Raw genomic sequence first — 19,321 nt, 5'->3', positions numbered from 1 at the left:
AGAGGGAAGAAGTGGGTGGTTGTGGACAGCTTAATCGAAAATGGGTTAGGTTTTTGGTGTGGAAAATTACAGTCGCAATAGCTCTTTAATTTTCAACTTTGCCGACGAAGTGCTTCAAAATAAGCAAAGATGTTCCTACTGCACCTGAATGCCTCATGACGCAGGGCCAAAATGGATTGTGATTGGGCCGCTGACGGCTCAGAAAAACAGGTAACGCCATATTGTAAGTTCTCCGAATCGAGCGCCGCATTTCTGCAAAAAAAAAATGACAAAATAGTAAGTGTTAGCTGCTTTTGAAACGTTTATCCATTTGCTTTGATAAAATATTTTATTTTAATATAGTCAAATGTGTGTTGTTAGACCATAATAAAGTGCTTTGGCTGGCGTCATTTGCTTTTAGCTTAAAAATCCGTTAGCATAAATGTTAGTGGAGCGGCGCTGTGCTGTGGCGCTCCTTATGAAGCTGTTTACATGGTTCCACTTAGCTTAAGTCTTTATTTTACAGGCTTACTTTGTCAGGAGTAGGACGCTAAGATGACTCACACTGGAACAATGCAAGGGGCAGATGTGGGGGATTGCTCTGCTAATCAGAGCGCTGATATCTGCCTTCGAAGTCGTTCATTCTCTAGCGAAAGAGATGGCCAAGTACGAGCTGTCAAAGCTGCTCTCCAGTCCAGGCTGGGGCCCTATGAGCCTGTCCTGACCTACCTGCAGTCTGTCCTGGTCTGGGAAAAACCCTTTCATTGTGTCCTTCTCTACATTATGATCAACGTTGTGTTCTGGTAAGTTTTAGCTTGTGTTAGTTTGTGAGTTATGTTTCCTCAGTGTCTCTGTGTTACAGTTGCCGACATGCAGACAACACCAAGAGGCAAGACAGCGTGACTGGAAGCAGATGGTTCTTATACACAATGCAAATATTTTGCCTGTCAGTTCAAGATACAGCAGCTGGCTGAGTGGCGGTACTATTTTTATGCACACTCTGCAGGGACTTTTCACTCAACTTTTATGCTCTCCAAACTGTTGCTTTTAATCTTGAAATCAGTGTAATGCTGTGGATTATCTCTACCAATTTTACCAGTGAGCCTGTAGAGGTCAAATCTACAGTTAGTGTCATGGGGCTAAGGGGGGAAGTTGTTTCACTATATGAATATGTAAGTATGTTTGAGTGTTTCACTGGGCCAAATTTTGGCCTACTTAGTTGATCTGGGTATTGCTAGATGTACAGGAAGGATCATTGACCTGACACATGGAAAGAAAGCCTGACTGGTGGGCATGTTTGCAGAGTTCTGGCATTCAGCCTGAATTTGATTAGACCACCAAGCGTTTCAGAACGTTTGCACTGCATCTGCTTTACTTTTGCTTCAGCGCACACGTAATGGTGCAGGCCATTTTCAGCCCAGAGTGATGCAGCCGTAACCCCAAAGTGGCTGAAAGTTAGACATTAACAAGGGCAGCCACTCTCACAGTAGGACAGGGTTGTCCTGATTTTCAACATACAGGTGGCGAATGACAAACTCGTGAAACCACGAGCTGCATTTTCAGTGCTGAGCACTTGTTGTTTTCTCATTTTTCGGTGACCCAACTTTCCATAAACATTTTCACATTGCTTTTGTTACTGTCACTTCTAATTACAGCATTAACCCAAATACTGACACCCCTTGTTCTGCCAGCAAATTCTTTGTTAGGTTAATCTCTAACCGGTGATTGGCAGAATCCTGCAGCATTGTTGTTCCCATTACATTTTGGAGTCTTGTGATCTGAAAATGGAGCAGCAGTTGGGATTTAGTTAGGGTTGTGTGCAAGACAGAAAGATGGAAAAAAACCTGAAACCTTATGTATAGTTGGACCACATTTTTTACAATATGAACATCTGTTAGTCTGTTGGATTAATATCATCTAAATGTTTATTGATATAATTGATATTACAGTAGTGTGTGGAGTTAAAAATTTAAAAAAACAAAAAAACAAAACAGTCAAATACTCTACTCACTGCCAACCTTCTTGTTAAAAATAAATTTGTGTAAGACACCAGAGGGTGGGCTTTCTTTCTTATTCTTACTTTGACAATAATAAATGGAATTTGCTCAGACCGTCTTGCGGTTTAATTAATTTTGCATTAACTTTTTAATTACATTGCTCTGTGATTGTTTATGCCTGGGAAAGCAAGAAATAGATGCACTGTGTTCATGTGTTTTCTGTGGTTTATCCCCTGCCAGGTTCTTCGCTCTGACCTCACTCCGCCTGATATTCCTGTTGGCATCTGGCATGGTTGTACTCGTCTGTCTAGATACCTGGAGAAATAAGATCTGGCCAGAGATTAGAGGTGCTAAATTTTGTCTCAATGCGGTCTTTGTATATTTAAGAGAATACAACATGTTCTGCATTTTCCTTTTTTTCCGCTTCTGGAATGTCTTAGATTGTGCAAAATGCAGTAAATTCAATCCCTAATGTACTGTGGCTGCAGCAAATGTACTTTTGTTCCTAGAATAAATATCACATCAGTCAGCAGCCTTGCACTCCGGACTTTGAAAGTGATCTGTATTAGTCATGAAACGGTTCATCTTTGGCAGTGGTTTTTAAAATCCCGAAGACACTGTAGATGAAAGCCAAGCAAATGTCTAAATAATGTATACATAATGTTACACAGTGATATTTAATGTCTCTTAAAGTGATGAATGTTCTCTCCCTCTACAGTCAGAAAGCTGGATGAATCAGAAAATGAGAGGTTTGTAGCCACAGTTGTTTTTTATTATGTTTTTTTATTCTCATATCGCAGCATTAGTTGAATAATAAGAAGTTGAAGTTTAAATGATTGTGTCCCTGTCTAGCTGGGGTCTGGTGCATCCTGGCACCCTCAGTGTGCCTGAATTGTGCCACCATATTGCTGAGGCCTGGGTCAGTGGAGTGGTTCTCAAATCCAGTATTGTGCAGTACAAGCGTCAAAATCCTGGCACAGTGAGGGCTACACACAATAACACAATGACTTCATTCTGTATCACAACACCTATTGTATGATTTTTAAGTTATCCCTGTTTGATTTACCTATTATCCTTTTCTAACTTTTTTCCCTTCACTGGTTTATTAACTCGGTCACACTAGAGGAAAAATAGGCGGTTGACCAATGATTGCACAGAAATTTTTCACATTCGATGAGCAACTTGTACCAAGTGGTTGAGCATGCAACCTTTGAACATTCAACCATCAACCTCTGGGAGACCATTTTTTAATCACAAGGCGACCTGTTGGGAGGCAACACCCAGTCACAGTCCAAGTTGGACTTACTGCAGTCGCTCAGACAGATTGGCAGAGGCTTGAAGAAAATTGATGTCTAATTTGTAAACACAAACAGTTGGAGTCGGTCTGTAATGATGGACACAACTTATATGTGACGAGTATCTTTGCAATAGATCGTTCTAGTCCGCTGGTTGTTTTCTTGTTGTATTCCTGTATAACATCAGAGTTACTGAGCAGCTATCTTTGTCCAGTTAAATCACAGTTATTGCCATTTTATCATTGTTTTAAAGTAACTTTAAAGACTGCAACTGACTGTGATTTGTCATTGTCCTGCTCGCCATCTTTAAAGTTACCATTTCGAAGAGATTCCACATGTTCATTGCATGGGGTTGGAATACTTTTGGTTGTGATATGGTCTCCAACTACTGTTTTCCCTAGTGTGACTGTAGCTGTGGATAAATGCACCATGGGCAACACAAGATGGTGTTGTTGACTATTTTCTGTTTGTGTGTGTGTTTTTTGTTTGTTTGCTTGTTTTTTGTTTGTTTGTTTTTGTTTTTGTTTTTCCGGCTCTTCTGTGACAGTTTTGCATCCTGACCTGTGGAGTGTTCAGCTGTTTGGCTATCATTGGACGCTACATTCCTGGATTAGTGCTCTCCTACTCTGCTTGTGAGTCCGAGCAGTTTATCCAGTTCTAATTAAAAATCCATGCCTCTTCGCAGAACTATGTTTGGCAGAGAAACTCTGCCTGACTAGTCTAATTAAAAGTGCATGGGTGGTGAAACCAGATCTGTGGGGGCTCAGTACCGGGGCCTGATCTGTGAGGTGATTAAAATGTGGATGAGGCAGACCAGGCAGGAGTGAAAGAGCCAGGCAGAAAGCTAAGGAGGTCAGACAGAGACCAAGCTAATCTCCTAACCTTCAACCAGTAGGCTGCAAAGCTGGGCAAGGAGGACGTCTGACGTCTGAAACAATCCAAACATCAGCTTGTACTCTACATGTTAACCCTCTATTCCCTGTGCCTCAGTTTTTCTTTATCACAAAAAAAAAGTCAACAGGCTATCTTTTTGTAGTGAAATACTGCACTTTAATAGAAATGTCCCTCTTCTCTATCTTAACTAGTATTCTCTCTGCCCCTCCTCTAGTGTTAGCTACTCTCCTGACTCCTCTGGCAGCCTATCACAAGGTTTTCCAGCATCTTGGCATCAGGCTGGAGCCAGTCCTGCAGCGGCTGGACTTCAGCGTTCGTGGATACATGATGTCAAAGCCCATTGATAATCAGTGTAAGTTGTAAACCAAATTGTATCGTGTATATTTGTACTAGAATTGGCAGCTAACAAATCAGCTGGATTTTATGTAAATTTATTCTTTTGAGATGAAACTGTTGTTAAGACAATTTCCACTCCAGTAAATGAGACCAAAGTGCAAATATCAGAGTAGAGATAGTGATGTAAAGTATTTTTTTTCTTTGTTTGTTGATTAATCTGTTAATCACTTCTAATTTTACAAACCATTTTAGCATTTCTAGAACTGGTTGTCCTGCACACTGTGTATTTAACTACTACAGTTAAAATAAGCTGGACTCAGTAATTATTTGTTGTCTTGGTCACTCCACTCTGCAGTCCTACGAAGACCTCTACATGGTGCAGCCTCGGGTGAAGCCAGTGACAGTGAGGAGGAGTTGGCCGCTTTTTGCCCAACAGTAAGGCTGTTGCTGTTTCACTTCTAAAGCTCTTAATATTTTAATCAAACTGTTACTCACTATGCCTGCCTTTCTATTGTTTAAAGTCGGGGACATCATACCTGAAATTTGTCTTCAAATATAGTTTTTGTTTTGTTCATATTGTGATCTAGTAATTATGTCAACATACACAAAATGCTTCCTAAAAGTAAACTTTTATATTTAAAGTGTTCATAATGAGTAATGTGAATTTGTGAAAAAATGTTAGTCTTTAAAATTCTATAAATTAAAATTTAAAGTCTGTCCACGTTTTTTTTTTTCTTTAAGTGAACATGAGTTGTTGTTAGTCAACAGTGTTGGTTACAAGGTTATAAAATGAAACGAAAGATGAAACATTCATTGCACCTATTGCTTTTTCAGCACACGGTTAGCTACAGCAGCACGTCAGCACCATTTCCTGTTGTGGTTAGGAACGTCACAAAATGTACCTGTTTATTTTTGTCTTAATGTGTGTTTGTGGCAAAGCCTGCAGACGGTAAAAGGATGAGAAACAAGCAGAGAGTCAAACTAAGAATGTTTCTCTGTTTATGTCAGAGTCGGAGTTACCAGCTTGACTGCCATCTTAAAAAAATGCACCACAGCACAACCTAAATCATTTCATTTTGTCTCCTAGTTTGATGATGCTGTTGTTGCGAAGGAGCTTGCACTGACCGACTCCGAGCATTCTGATGCTGAGGTTTCTTATACTGACAATGGAACATTTAACCTGTCACGTGGCCAGACCCCACTGACTGAAGGCTCTGAGGGTATGTATGCAAGAAAGACGGATTTCTTACCTCCATTTCCTGGTTAGTTCATGCTTCTGATCTTCTCCCTGTCTGTAATCCGGCCAGATTTTGACAGGCATAGTGATGCTGAAGAATCCTTTGCACAGGACCTCCCAGACTTCCCCTCCATAAACCCTGATGCTACTCTGATGGATGATGATGATGACACGAGCATTGGACTGCCTAGCCTGGGTCTGTCTGGGCTAGCTAGTCACCGGGCTTCAGTGCTGGATGTGGAATCTCATCTTGACTCAGACCAAGAGGATCTAGATGCTGAACTTTCTCTCAGCAGCCTGCCACCTGCCTCTAATATCACTGGAGACTTGGCTGGAGTCATTGCCAGCAACATGATCCAGGCAGCAATAGCCGGGGCACTGCAACCTCGGCCTCCTGCTGCCCAACGCAGAGAAGGTCCCCCCAGGGCCGGGGCCCACCGAAGCTACCGCAAGCAGTCCAGCTCTGAGCTAGACACGGACTTGGATGGAGAAGACTTTGAAATGCTGGATCAGTCTGAACTAAACCAGCTGGATCCCTTCGGTGAAGGTGCAGGTTCTAGACGGGGAGAGAGCCAGGGGTCTAACTTTTTGTCTAGCCTGCTTGGTAAACCACAGTAAGGTGTGTGTGTCTGTGTGTGCACAGCTTGAATGCGTGTTGATAAAGTATGAGAATGTGTGCGGGAGATGATTTCAGGTTCCAGCACCCCTGCTCTTGATTAGCATCAGTTTATCACTGTGAAGTATTTCATATTTTCTATCTTTTCAGACTCTCTTTGCTGTAGTTTGAAAACTTGATCATCCAGAAAAATTTTACTTCGTAGGCTGAGCAATAGGTAACACAATAACATACATAAAACACATTCAAACATTAAATAAACCAGCATTATTGAGCCTTTTTGCAGTCTTGTAACTTTACACACCCCTCAGTTACAAGGTACAAGTACTTGTTGACTTCAAATGAAAGCCAGAGGCCATCAGATCTTTTCTACACCGAGGTCTAGACATACAGGGCTATTAACACAGGACCAAATGTGACATTCCTCTTGGTTGAGCTGAGCCATGTTTTAGTACTGATATTGTGCAACAGCCTTTTATATAAAAGCTTATTTAGGCATTGCAGTATTTGGAAGTATGAGCCCTTCAATAAGTAGTAGCTCATGTTCATGTTGGTACTCAGCTGTCTTTAACACGATCTGATGGAAGAGGATTAATTTGATGGTGCACCATCGAATTCATTTAGAGAATAATTTAGACAGTTTAAACACTTGACAGCAGTTGTGTATTTAGATAGTGATTATGTTCTTCAATGAAGGTGAATGATATCTGGATAAGGTTCAGCATATTTTCTATTGTCATTTTCTCTTGACTAACATTAACGCATTTAAAGTTTATTTTGTCACAATAGTCTTATGTGGCCCAGAGTAGCTCTGATTGTTACATTTGTGTTAATAAATTTGTTCCTCACAGTAGAACATGCTTCTTTTTCGCGTGTGAGTAATTTCTGAATTTTTTTTCCCCCCCATTTTCCTGCCCTTTAATATGGCTCAATTACCTTGTGTGCATGTTAAATACCTGGAATGAGCCCTCGGGTTTGTTTGCGATTCAGTTTTTTGTTTGTTTTTGTTTTGTTTTTTTTAAAGAAAAAAATTAAAATAGTCTCTTTATGTCTTACCACTCTTGTATTCTATCTGGTTGACCTTCAAACTGACCTTTTTTTTTTTTTTTTTAAAGAGAGAAAATTATATTCTCAAGGCTCTTTTACAATCTTAATAGGCGACCTTGTTTACATCAAGTTTGGATAGGAAGTTAACCTCATATCTTTTTTAAGTGTTATTTTATAGTGGCTTTTGCTGGTCAGCCTGATTTCCTATACATGGACAAACCATGTCTGTATAGCGTTTTAGAGTGGAAATGGCACTTGAAATTTCCATGAGCCACAAGTGAGATTTACTGAAATGCACATATGAAAAGTTAAAATGCTGGTTGTTTAATAGAGGAAAAAAACATCACTGTTTTCAATTGTGTTATTTTGAGAAGAAAATCATAGCTGCAATTTTAGCACAGTATGGGAAAAAAATCTGCTGGATTCAGAATTTAAATAGAACAATGTAAACTGATGGGAAATTGCAGAAAATAAATATTACTAAATTAGTTGGACTTGGTTTGACCATATCAGTTAACAAGAATGTTTCTGTAGGCTGTTCTATGAGAAGTCCTCATCATGAGGGATATGTAGGCTGTTTGTAATGTGATGTGCATAGTAGTGCATTTCCTTCTGTGTAACTGGTTTTGATATGTTTTGATGTGCAAATCATATTAAATAAAATGTTTGCAATTAACTGTCTCTCTGTTTATCAAAGGCAATTCAGATGTACTTCATTTAATACCGAAAAGCTCTGAAACAACTAGAAAACCAGTCACGGCCTAATTTGACATTTGTGTTTTTTTCCGTTTTAGATGGATCATCATAGCTGTAGACTTTAAAGAGCTGCAAGGGAATTTGATTTCTCTAAAGCAGTCTTTGGATAATAAAAACATTTTGTGTCACATTTGGTCACATGTCAAAGGTGTCCTGTTGGCCATTTAAAGTACAGTTAACTCATTGCCATTGTGGTCATAAAGTGATAGACATGGTAACCAACAATACACAGGCTGGCATTTAAACAGTGCTCAGTATTAACCCTAGAACACTTTTGCTGGGTGATTTTCACCCGAGCAAATACATGTACATGATTTCTCTCTCCTGCAGCTTTTAGCACGTCGAGGAGACTGCCTTTACCAGGGAAGTCTCAAATGTCCCAGGAATGGGTGGACCAAAGACCAGCTTTCCAGTGTCGTCATTTTTTTGTTTAGGAATTTTTTTTGTTCTTGAATTCCTAATTTTTCTGTTTTGGAGCATTATTTTAGGGTCCCCCCCATGACACGTTTGTTTTCATTTTGTTAAACATGGCACAGTTGAAAATAAAAGAAGACCACAGTAGTTTGTCATGTTGTCATATTTTGATGACATACTTTTTGTTGGTCTTATTATATAATGGGTAAAAATCACCTGGCAGTAGTGATTGTTACTATTTATAGCGATAGTGTTCTAGGGTTAAGTAGCCCAAACTGTGCCTAGAAAATATGCCACACACGATTTCACCACCAGCACCAACATTTGTTTTAATGTTTAGATCAAATTCTGACCCTACCATCTGAATGTTACAGCAGAAATTGAGACCCACCAGACCAGGCAATGTTTTTCTAACGTTTTAATTTTGATGAGATACCCAGTAAGATTTTCTTCTGTAGCCCATCTTTCTTCAAAGTTCAACATTTAGAGATGCTCTTCTGCATATCTTGTTTATTGCACCCTGGTCATTCTCCTTCTGACATTAATGAGACATTTTCACCCAGAGAACTGCGGCAACTCTTTTCTGATCATTCTCTGTAAACCCAAAAATATGGTTGTGAGGGAAAATTCCTGTAGGTCAGCAGTGTCTAAGTCATCCAAATCTCCTTTTTTCCCTCATTGTGATGCTTTGTTTGAACGTCAGCAGGTCATCTCCACCATGTCCACATGTCTTTATGTATGAGTTGCTACCATGTGATTAGCTGAATAAATATTTGCGTTCGGGAACAGGTGTACCTAATGAAGTGGCCGGTTAGGTATATCTTGTTTTGGACTTTGAATTGACTGCTTCTGAGAACAGCCAAATTAAAAGAGGTGTCACTCTCCTTTTTTCGGGATATCGCTAACGACGTGAAATGAAGAAGGAGATAAATAATATAAGTAAAAGAGCCATTGAGATACTTTCAACCTGTCGTACTTAATAACTTTTGGGGCAGAATTAACAGAGGGGCGCTCAAACGCGAAGGCAGAAGACGGATTTTGTGCTGGTGTGATGCATCTTTTAGCATGAACGATCTTTTCCGTGACGTGCGTTTTGCGCGAAACTCGGATCTGGAAAGCTAAAGTGGAGTAGTTGGAAATGAGTAAAAAAGATAACGGTAGGTTAAAAGTTTATATTCCAGGCTATAACAAGTTAGATGGCTTGCCAGTCGCCTGCACTGAGCGAACGACGATTGTTAAAAGTCACAGATAAAAGGAAACGTTTAGCCAAACGGCTACAAGCTAGCGTTAGCTGAGACGACCGTGTTTTTATTCTTCTTCCACTTTTCCAAACGATATACTTGTTTTAAGGAGGGAAATCATATTTATATTAAAATAGGTTAGGATGATAATTATGGCCAGAGAAAAGGCACTACTAGATATTAACATAACCATGAAAATCTACTTCTAGTATAAGTTAAGTGTAATGTTATGGTAAGTTTAGATAAACGTTAAACGAGCTGATTGTCTTGCTGTCATTCACAGGGGCGGCCCTAATCCTTGCCTACCTAAATGAGAAGAACCGGCCCTATAGCGCTCAGGATGTCTTCTCAAATTTACAAAAGCAACATGGGCTGGGAAAAACGGTGAGTTTAACACTTCAATGAGACAATTAGATGCCTAAAATTAACCTGTTTTTCATAGCCTACAAGTAAGTGTTTTTACACATTTCTTCCAACAGGCAGTGGTCAAAGCCATGGAGCTGCTGGCCCTGGAAGGCAAGATAAAGGAGAAAATATATGGCAAGCAAAAGATTTATTTTGCTGACCAGGTTAGTCTGTTTGTCTGGAATATTATGCACATATAATTTCCAGTAAAGTAACTGAAATAACTCAACCTGTCCCACAGGCTCAGTTCAAAGATGTGAACGATGCAGACCTGAAGGCAATGGACCATCAGATCTCAGAGCTCAGTGGAGAGGTGCAATCCCTTACCCAGAGCTGCAGGCAGCTAGATGCAGGTGAAATTTTCTGCTAATCACTGACACTATCTTCTCAGAGTTTGCACACTGTTAAGCCACAAGATGTGGCTGTTTGATACAGTAAACGGTTTACGATGAGGCTTGTCCCCACTTCTCTTTTCTCTACACGTCTTGTTTTTGTTCTACTGCATATGTTTGAAAGGGGATGTTCTGTAAATTTGTGTAAAATCTGTGATGACAGAATTGAAGGAGCTAAACAGCTCCCTTACAACAGAGGAAATGGTGTCAGAGATCCAGGAGCTAAAAGCAGAGTGTTCTGGATACAGAGCCCGACTGGAGAAGATAAAGTCAGCCTCAAATCACATCACGCCAGAAGAGAAGGACAAGGTGAGGAATCCACCAGGGATCTGTCCTATGGCCTCTGATTTATAAATGCTGTGAAAAAGTATTTCCCCCCTTACCGACTTCTTTTTTTTTTTGTTGCATATTTGTCATATTCACACGTTTCAGTTCATTTTAAATTAAGCTATGTCATCGCACCATTTGCAAATGAATCTCCATCTCACTGTCCCTTCTCCCTCTTTGAGTACCATGGTCTACAGCCTTCAGTTGTCCTGCATGTGCTGCATTCACATCATCTAGTAGAGCCTCTCAGGGTACTTCACGTAGTCTTGGTAACGGAGGATCCAGGTTTCAAGCTTGCCATGATCTCTTGCACTCAACAATCCTTCTAGCGCACTTGGGGCTTGGTACCCAATCTCGGGTGGGGGTGATAATGATATCTCCCCCCCCCGACCTGTCGTCCTGGCTCCCCCTTGCCGTAGCATTTTTTGTACCTCATCAATCTCTATCTGTGAGAGCGTTCAGTCTTCCGAATGTTGGACCTGCAATGTGGATGTTGGGTATCGAACTTGCCACTCCTGCTCCAAAGGTGTGTAACCTTACCACTACGCTATCCAGCTGCTCATATATATTATTATTATTTTTAATTTGCAGGTTTATAAAGAACGAGATCTCTACGTTAAAGAGTGGAAAAAGAGGAAGAGACTGGTAATCTATTTCACTTAAGTTCCTTTTTGTATTCATAGCTCATATGTTTCGTATTGCATGCCATGTATTTAAAAAGTGCAGTACAATCCCTTTCATTAGTGTGAGTGAAACTGCATATGGATATGTTATTAAAGTGTTTGGCACCTTGTTTGTGTTAGGCTTCAGACATGATAAATGCAATCCTCGAGGGTTATCCAAAGAGCAAAAAGGAGTTCCTGGTGAGTTTAAGACACTAAAAAATCCTTTTTAAGAATAAAATAAAGTTCTTGCTATTACCTGCAATATTCTGCTTCCTCACAGGAAGAAGTTGGAGTGGAGACTGATGAGGACTGTAAAGTAGTTCTTCCAAATACTTGAACAAGAAAGTTCTTTTACAGTCACCTTGCCACTAATCTAAGCAAATGGATTACACAGGAAAGCAATCTGAAGCCCAGAGAATACTTTATTTATGGCCCCTTTTTTTTGAATAAATAGTTCAACTTTAATAAATGCTTTAATTGAAAAAAAAGTTCATAACTGAAAGTATGTTTTTATAAAAAAAAACTGCTTTGTTGCTTGTGAAACTCTTAACACTTTCATACAATTGACAACACAGTCATGCTCTTCACCTCAAAGGCAACGCTGGTTTAAATTTTCCCTTTTAAAGCGATTTAACCAATCCTGAGCTTTCCAGTGAAAATGTCAAGGCTTTATTTAAATGTTTAAACTCTATACATTCTGTTATTCTTGTTCAACTCCATCTTGCTTTTATTTTCTGAAAGCATAAATTAAAATGTGTAATGTATATATCTATATTTTAATTACAGTTGTACTGTTTTCTGCTTATTAAATGTTCAAGACCATGAATTCTGATGCTGAAGCGCCACAATTGTTTTAGTTCTTGTGAAGCATAAATAAAATAAGTTTCATTAGCTGCACAGTTGGGAACCACTGCCTAGCTTTATGATTTTTCCTGTTATTGTTATGCACAGATGCTTCATTTCCACATAATTTGGATGACAAAAAAAACCCCTCAGTGGCCACTTTATTAGGCAAACCTATGAAATTGAATACAATCAAATACATAGTGTTCTCTCAGAGGTACAGATTTAAAACCGATTTTAAATATTCAACCTCCTTGGATTGTAAATTAAAAACGTCAACATTCAACACCAAAGCAAACTACAACACTAACAGAGCTGTACATTAATGCATAGATTACACCCATTTGCTGGTGTACATTTAAAGAAGGAAAAAAACTTTATAAAGCAGAATTTAAGGCTCAGATTTCAGACTGGATTTTACAGGGGGGGGGGGGTAACTAAAAGTGGCCACTGAGTGTACATGGCTTGTATGACAGAATTATTAATACACACGAAAAACAACAACTTAAGACAGTTAAAACAAACAAACAAAAAAAAACAATTTCCATGAATACAGCTAACACAGGAAAGGATGTTTATAGAAACAACAAAAAACCATCATTAAAATGAGCTGTCGCCTACTTGAAATTCACTCATTATAATTCAGCACACAGCAGCTGTAAATTTCAACACTTCTCTCAGCATGAAGCAGGGACAGTTTTTGGTGAAAAAAAAAGCAGGTTCTGGCTAATACACAGCATTGCATGAACTGCATCTTAGCCACTGAGAACCACTGATAACAAAAGTAAACAATGTTCATTCTGTTGGAATTGGACCAACTGAAGCTGAAATTTTAAGCTTTTGATTAAAGGAAAATCTGAAAGTTGCAGAAAGATCATCACACACATTGTTTCATAGTGTGATGTAGCTCAATTATGAGACAGAATACTCATTACTTTTCCTGCCATTGAAGCCAAATTGAATTGAAATACACCAACTATAAAATGTTAAATGGCACACTGTAAAGAGATTTAAATTTATACATACAATAATTTGACATTTCAGCACTTTGTCAGCTTGTCACAGCTCCATTTATGTACATCTCAAAATGTGTTGGATTACAAGCAAAATCCCAGTGATAAATTGTTGAGACCTCATATAGCATTTTCCTGATAACACACTTAGCAATGATTGTTACTCTGCAGTAGTTTCCATTATCTGCTACAGCTGAGGAGTGGCTCAGTGTTCATCCACTGAAGCTGAAAGAGCTCCTTTGGTTTAGCATTAAGCTACAAAGTTATGCTTGATGTGACAGAGGGGAACGCGTTGGCTCATGAGTTCCCTTCCCCCCCTTTTCTCTCTGTTGATTATTTTAAAAGGCACCATAAACTTTACCATCAGTTCACTCAATCTGTAAGAAGAGTTCTCGCTATTACGATCTAATCTCCCCTCATGTTTTTTATCTCAGTGTGGGCAACTATGGCTACTGCAGATGGTGATTACCATTAGTTAAACACAATATTTTGCCTGCCTGACACATTGAAAACTGCACTTTCAGTGACTTCTGTACTGCTGGGTTCCCAAATCAAATAATCAGAAGATCCTGAAATACACTCAGTTAAACATGTATGTACATTTCAAAGCTTAAAGTGATTTGCATTAAACTTCTATCTGCTCATTCCAATGCCACCTTACACCTCTGCCACATGTGATGAGGTAATCAAATTGCAGCCAGGGAGTCACTGATGAGTCAAAGTGAGTGTAAATACTGTGGCATAGCTTGAGGCTGATCAACATTTTTTTTTCTACTCTTAGAGGCCAGAGTAAGCTCAAAAAGTCAATTTTTGGGAGTTAACCAGAGGCCAGGTGCAGTCAGTAAAGCTGACTGTTGAGCTGCCGCAGCACTCCAACAACAAACTCCCGCAGCGTCTAGGAAAGAACGTAAGCAGAAAACAAACTATAAATATCTCAACATAAACACAAAATAATAAAGTTCTCATGGGCTTCTTTAAACATACTCCTTACCTGTGGCTTGCAGTGCTCCTCAATCCAACTGAAAACACAGGCCGAAAGTTCTTGGAAGCTGCTCACTGAAACAGAGTTGCTGAAAGATTGAAACAGGGAGTCCATGATGCTCTGAAAGATGTTGAACTTGACCTGGTCCGACACCTGATCCTCTCCCTGCTGTGGGTTGTTCTGGTGAGCCTTCACTATGTGCTCATAGTTCCTATTAAAACATTTAAAAAAAAAAGGGGGGGGGGGGGGGGGGTGTTAATATAATTTCATAAACAATGAATTTGAGTCATTCTTTTGAGAACATGGATAAAAGCACACATCAATGCATTCCCTACTACTATATAGTTTTCTTTCTTTGCCCCAGACCAGCATTCTTTTTACAATCTGTCTTTCCATCGGTCTGGATGGAGAAAAGATGTGACTTGCACACAGTTCAGGTATGTTGAGAGGATTTAGGGAAGTCTCAGATTGCCAAAAAAAGAAGACCTGTGAAGTACACAATGTGGAAAAAGCAGTTTGGCTTATGAATTTTAAACGACTCACGTTTTCATAATCTTAAGCGCCATCACTTCTTTTCTCAGGACAGAAACTTCCTCCTCTTGCTTCTTCTTTTCTTTGTGAAGGAAATGGATGTAGTCAATTGCTAAAGAAAAAACCAAAAAAAAAAAAAAAAACCAACAACAACCAAGAAATCGTCAGTCGGGGATTTCTGCCTTATACACAAGTTTTAGGTACACTGTTGAAAGTTAACCTTTACACTGAGCGTGTTGGTACTGTTACTTCCCCTTTTGTTGGGTAAAGGAGCCCCTGCAAGACAGGAAATATCTGTTCTTCCTTGAACTTAGTCTATCATCTGTTTTTATTGTTAAATGTGGCCAAGTGAACTGTAACTGTGAAAAGCTAGCACCATACACAACAAGTTCAGTACAAAGCACCCTATTGTTTTCCATAGCACATAAACATAAACTAGGATAGAAACTAGGATAGAAAATTGCTCTTTTTCTTATCTCCAACTAAATCTGAAGTCAAGGTTACTCAGCAGAGGCAGTCCAAGTTTGTCCAAGTGTTAACAAAGGTTATGTTTGACCACATCTTACTTTTTTGCAGAATAGTAGCCTTGCTGATCTTCTGTGCTCCCACCGCAAATTCAGACTGCTGCTGGCAGGTTGGAACGATTGACTGGAGGTCATCATATCCTTTCTAATGTTAAAAGAGAGCAACTAGTAACTACTGAAAAAAGTTCAAGCAAATCTCCAACTTTCAAGATGTGTGTCCTTACTTTAATAGCATCTCTACGCTTCTGCTCAGCTTGTGTGTGTGCTTGTCTCCGACGATCTTTATACGAGTCCTTATATGATGTTTCATGCCTGTAGTCGCTGTCTTCATCATCTATGTGGGAATAGATTAATACTCATTAATGAACAAATAAAAATCTGAACCATGACATTAGCAGTGTTTTTGTTAGCCAACTTACAAAATGCTGAGGTAGCTATTTTTAAAAAGTTGATCAAATTAATTCACAACTGTACAGGATTATTAACCCTGGAGTCATTCCTGTGTTGGCACTCATTTCACACATATAGGCAACCTCATTGTTTTTCATCAGTATGAATTACTGTGATGCACTTAATTTACAAAGTAAATTATTATTTAACATCTCATAAAACCCTCAAAGAATTTAAGAAAATATCATAAAATACGAAACACACGTTTCCATAATTAAACATGGAATGATACAGGAAATATTTTCTACCTCACACAGCAATCTCTGTGTTTGGGAAGTAAGAAAATTTTATGTATAAAGCAGTCACAAAACATTGTACAGCAAAATAGAGTAAAATAAATATGAAAATTAACTGCTGTAATAGCAATACAAAAAATATTTAGATCTTTATTTATATTTATTCAAACTGTGTTTTTGTTTTTTAAGACATATTTATGGGCCATGTTTAATGTTTTGTTACTGTAACACATACATTTTCTAACTTCTGGAATAAATAAAAATAAAAGCTTTAGAGCTAAGCCTAATATATATTTTTTATTAATTACAAGAGAGATTTTTCCTTTTGTACAAATCATGGAGAAATATAAGCAAAGCTGTCTCTATGTCTCATTGTATTTCGCTTTTACACTAAATAAACAAAAATGAAACTTTTTTTTTTAAATATCTGACTGGCTCAGGCTACAACAACCAAACAAGTAAACAATTAACCTACACTACAATTACATTACTAGTATCAAACTATCACATAAATATACAACATTCAAACCCAGTACCTGTATTTGGCACTGAAGAGGCACTTGTTGAGCCGATACTGTTGGCCCGGGACACTACAGTACCCTTTCTGATTGCTTCAGAAATATAACCTAGACAACAAGACAGCAGTGATCAAACATATCACAACAAAATCAAAACATATTTTGATATACATCTATAATCGGTATCATGTGAGAGATCAGATTACACTGGTGATGAAGTACAACACAAGAACTGACTGAATACTCACTGTTGTCAAAGCCACCATCGCTGAAAGCACCATCGGATGTCTGCCGAGCCATCACGAGAGAGCAGAAGATAGAAAAAGGCAAAAAAAAAAAAATAATAATAAGAGGCTGTGAAGCTAATGACAAGGGAAAACGCTGTGCTGCCCTACATTTGTTTGACAAAAGAGCAATAGCCAGCCAGTTAAGCCCCCACTGAGCATTGCCCTGATTCGTCCAGTTCAGGAAAACAGGTGGGTAAAAAGCTGTAGAAAATAAGAGCCTTCATCACAGAACTATTGTTTGATGTAGGGCACAGCTGTCTAATTTGTGGTTTCCAAAGTCTCAAAAGCTCAGGAGGGGGGAAAATGAATATATGTTAAGTTTAAACAATACATGTTTACTTAGGTACTGTAAAATTACTATTCCCGATTTATTTTAGAGACATATTTTTTAAAATGGGGGCCCTGAACACATGTTAATTATTATTAATTATTTATTTTCTTTATTTTATTTCCACAGACTCCATATTAAGGAGTCGGTGGAACGAAGACAATTTCAATTTCTGTGGTCTGGTAATTAATTATATATAGTATAAAACAGGTGCCTATCAGACAAGGTAATGTGAGCTTCACAAATACTGATGCTGCACTATAGATTTGCAAGAAACAAGCAGCTACTCTGACCTTTTTTCTTTTATTTAACTTTGCGTGTGTAGGTAGGTGAAGACATGTTGTATACACCATAGGGGGAACAATGGCTGATTTGTTTACATAAGTAGGCAATTGGCTAGCTAACCAATACAGCTTTCTAACGTTATCAAAACCTCGGAAGCTAACGTTAGTTAGCCGCGGAGCTAACAAACCGTGTACTCGCTACACTTTACTAAAGCTTCAACTTTAAGACAGCACAGCTTTTGCCATTTACCAGTGCTGCCATACGCCTAACACATGAGTCATTTGAAACCAAAAAAGAGGTTTCTGATAGCAGTTACTCACTTTCCACTGGTCCTCTGGAGATGTTGTCGGGTCCGTCATTTTGGAATGCGACGAATTTCTTCTTCTGTGCACCATGGTAGTGAATTGTATCTGTTCTTGAAAACGCCACCCCATGGTTTGGAAGTAATACTGCAGTGACTGACCGCATAAAATGTAGGTTTTATGTCACAGAAAGACTGTATTGAAAAGAAAAGAAAAACCAAACAAACAGAAGGCGTACATAGTAAGAGAGGAAAACTAAATTTTTTTTATCAGTTCTTTGTCTCTTAAACACTTAAATAAATTTGCTTTCTTTCAACTGCTGTCTAATCTTGTTCATCATGGCCAGTGAAAATCTTAGCATCTTCAACTCTGCCACCTCCAGGTCTGCGTATCTCTTTTTTTAGTGATGACATTTCCTAACTATACACCATCTCATTCTTGCAGCCATCTTCCTGTCACAAATCACCCCTGAAACTTGTGTCAATCCTCTCCATCCTGCATGCATTCTCTTCTTCAGGCATCTTGTGTACCTACTGTTGCTTTACATGAAAAACTCCAAGTATTTAAACTCACTTTACTTCAGTACCTCTGCTCCTGCTTTATCCTTTTGATGATTTTTTTCCAGCATTTCCCTGATGTCTAAACACCTCTCCAATCTTCTCTTTTGGCAGCAGTAAAGGAATCTTTATCTTGATCTTTTCTTTTCACTCAGCTGATAACACTGTTGCCTTCCCGTGAGTCTCAGAAAGCTTTGAAAATGAATATCCTGTTGCATCAGAGCTAATAATTTTCACTTTCTCGAAGAAATGCATCTGTGATAAACTTATTATTCTTTTCCTCAATAGAAATCATTTGTGTACACAAAGACTTCTTAAATTACTGAGCCAACGAAAAGTAACAAGTTAGTTTTCAGAAACGTAACTAACATTCCCACTGGATAGATCTCACTAGATGCAGTAGTCATCTTCACCCACAGAGGGGTGTTGTTTGACAATTCTTGTCATGCTAAAACCACCTTTACCTGTCTGGATTAAACCACCACATGAAGGGAAAATACCAAAACAAATGTAACCTTTGACTCATGTCAAGCTGACATCAGTAAAATGACTCAATCTAGTACAAAAAGGTGGTTTCTTTGTGAAATGTTGCAAAGTTTCCTTTAATTGTGTAGTTGATTTACATCTACATCGACATCTGTTAATCTTACATCAAATCTGGACAGAGTCTGCTCTCCTTCATTCCTGTAGTATCTTTTCTTTATCATCACCCACCTACTGCATGGTTACGTGTAACAGTTACCATGTTTATCTTCCACCATGTCCTCCGCCCCAGGTTCTATAGCTGTCATGCACAGGAAGTTACTCTTCTGCTTTTGTGCTTCTGTGGTTTCTGACTGTGTCACACTCCTCGTCCGCCTTCCT

General features: G+C 38.8%; 3 protein-coding genes across 3 annotated transcripts; 2 read left to right on the top strand and 1 right to left on the bottom strand.

The window, feature by feature from the left end:
* Positions 1–161: 161 nt before the first annotated feature.
* Positions 162–8,077, top strand: retreg3 (reticulophagy regulator family member 3). The gene is made up of 10 exons (XM_063472225.1): positions 162–276; positions 506–782; positions 2,217–2,323; positions 2,695–2,725; positions 2,829–2,955; positions 3,819–3,903; positions 4,380–4,517; positions 4,857–4,936; positions 5,589–5,721; positions 5,809–8,077. The coding sequence occupies exons 2-10, from the start codon at positions 535–537 to the stop codon at positions 6,354–6,356; spliced, it is 1,497 nt and encodes a 498-aa protein (XP_063328295.1). The 5' UTR covers positions 162–276; positions 506–534; the 3' UTR covers positions 6,357–8,077.
* Positions 8,078–9,621: 1,544 nt separating this feature from the next.
* psmc3ip (PSMC3 interacting protein) lies at positions 9,622–12,645 on the top strand. Its single transcript, XM_063472224.1, has 8 exons — positions 9,622–9,728; positions 10,096–10,196; positions 10,292–10,381; positions 10,459–10,570; positions 10,773–10,918; positions 11,528–11,581; positions 11,740–11,799; positions 11,882–12,645. The coding sequence occupies exons 1-8, from the start codon at positions 9,710–9,712 to the stop codon at positions 11,936–11,938; spliced, it is 639 nt and encodes a 212-aa protein (XP_063328294.1). The 5' UTR covers positions 9,622–9,709; the 3' UTR covers positions 11,939–12,645.
* mlx (MAX dimerization protein MLX) lies at positions 12,370–17,989 on the bottom strand. The gene is made up of 8 exons (XM_063472223.1): positions 17,919–17,989; positions 16,947–16,986; positions 16,717–16,806; positions 15,719–15,828; positions 15,537–15,639; positions 14,983–15,082; positions 14,449–14,650; positions 12,370–14,352 (listed from the first exon to the last, which is right to left on the bottom strand). Exons 1-8 carry the CDS (start codon positions 17,955–17,957, stop codon positions 14,296–14,298), a joined length of 741 nt encoding a protein of 246 aa, XP_063328293.1. The 5' UTR covers positions 17,958–17,989; the 3' UTR covers positions 12,370–14,295.
* Between the last annotated feature and the right edge of the window lie 1,332 nt (positions 17,990–19,321).

The sequence above is a fragment of the Pelmatolapia mariae genome, linkage group LG4, assembly GCF_036321145.2.
Source record: "Pelmatolapia mariae isolate MD_Pm_ZW linkage group LG4, Pm_UMD_F_2, whole genome shotgun sequence".
NCBI lineage: Eukaryota > Metazoa > Chordata > Actinopteri > Cichliformes > Cichlidae > Pelmatolapia > Pelmatolapia mariae.
This window is presented reverse-complemented; position numbering and strand designations above follow the sequence as displayed.

Bases quoted from the DNA above. Each gene is read 5' to 3' on its own strand.
- psmc3ip (XM_063472224.1), top strand. The intron at 10,382-10,458 runs GTTAGTCTGTTT...CCTGTCCCACAG, and splicing joins AGATTTATTTTGCTGACCAG to GCTCAGTTCAAAGATGTGAA. The intron at 10,571-10,772 runs GTGAAATTTTCT...CTGTGATGACAG, and splicing joins CTGCAGGCAGCTAGATGCAG to AATTGAAGGAGCTAAACAGC.
- mlx (XM_063472223.1), bottom strand. From the start codon at position 17,957: ATGACGGACCCGACAACATCTCCAGAGGACCAGTGGAAA. The intron at 16,807-16,946 runs GTGAGTATTCAG...CTTGTTGTCTAG, and splicing joins CGATGGTGGCTTTGACAACA to GTTATATTTCTGAAGCAATC. The intron at 14,651-14,982 runs GTGAGTCGTTTA...ATGTTTTAATAG, and splicing joins GCGCTTAAGATTATGAAAAC to GAACTATGAGCACATAGTGA.
- retreg3 (XM_063472225.1), top strand. From the start codon at position 535: ATGACTCACACTGGAACAATGCAAGGGGCAGATGTGGGGGATTGCTCT. The intron at 4,518-4,856 runs GTAAGTTGTAAA...TCCACTCTGCAG, and splicing joins AAAGCCCATTGATAATCAGT to TCCTACGAAGACCTCTACAT. The intron at 4,937-5,588 runs GTAAGGCTGTTG...TTTGTCTCCTAG, and splicing joins TGGCCGCTTTTTGCCCAACA to TTTGATGATGCTGTTGTTGC.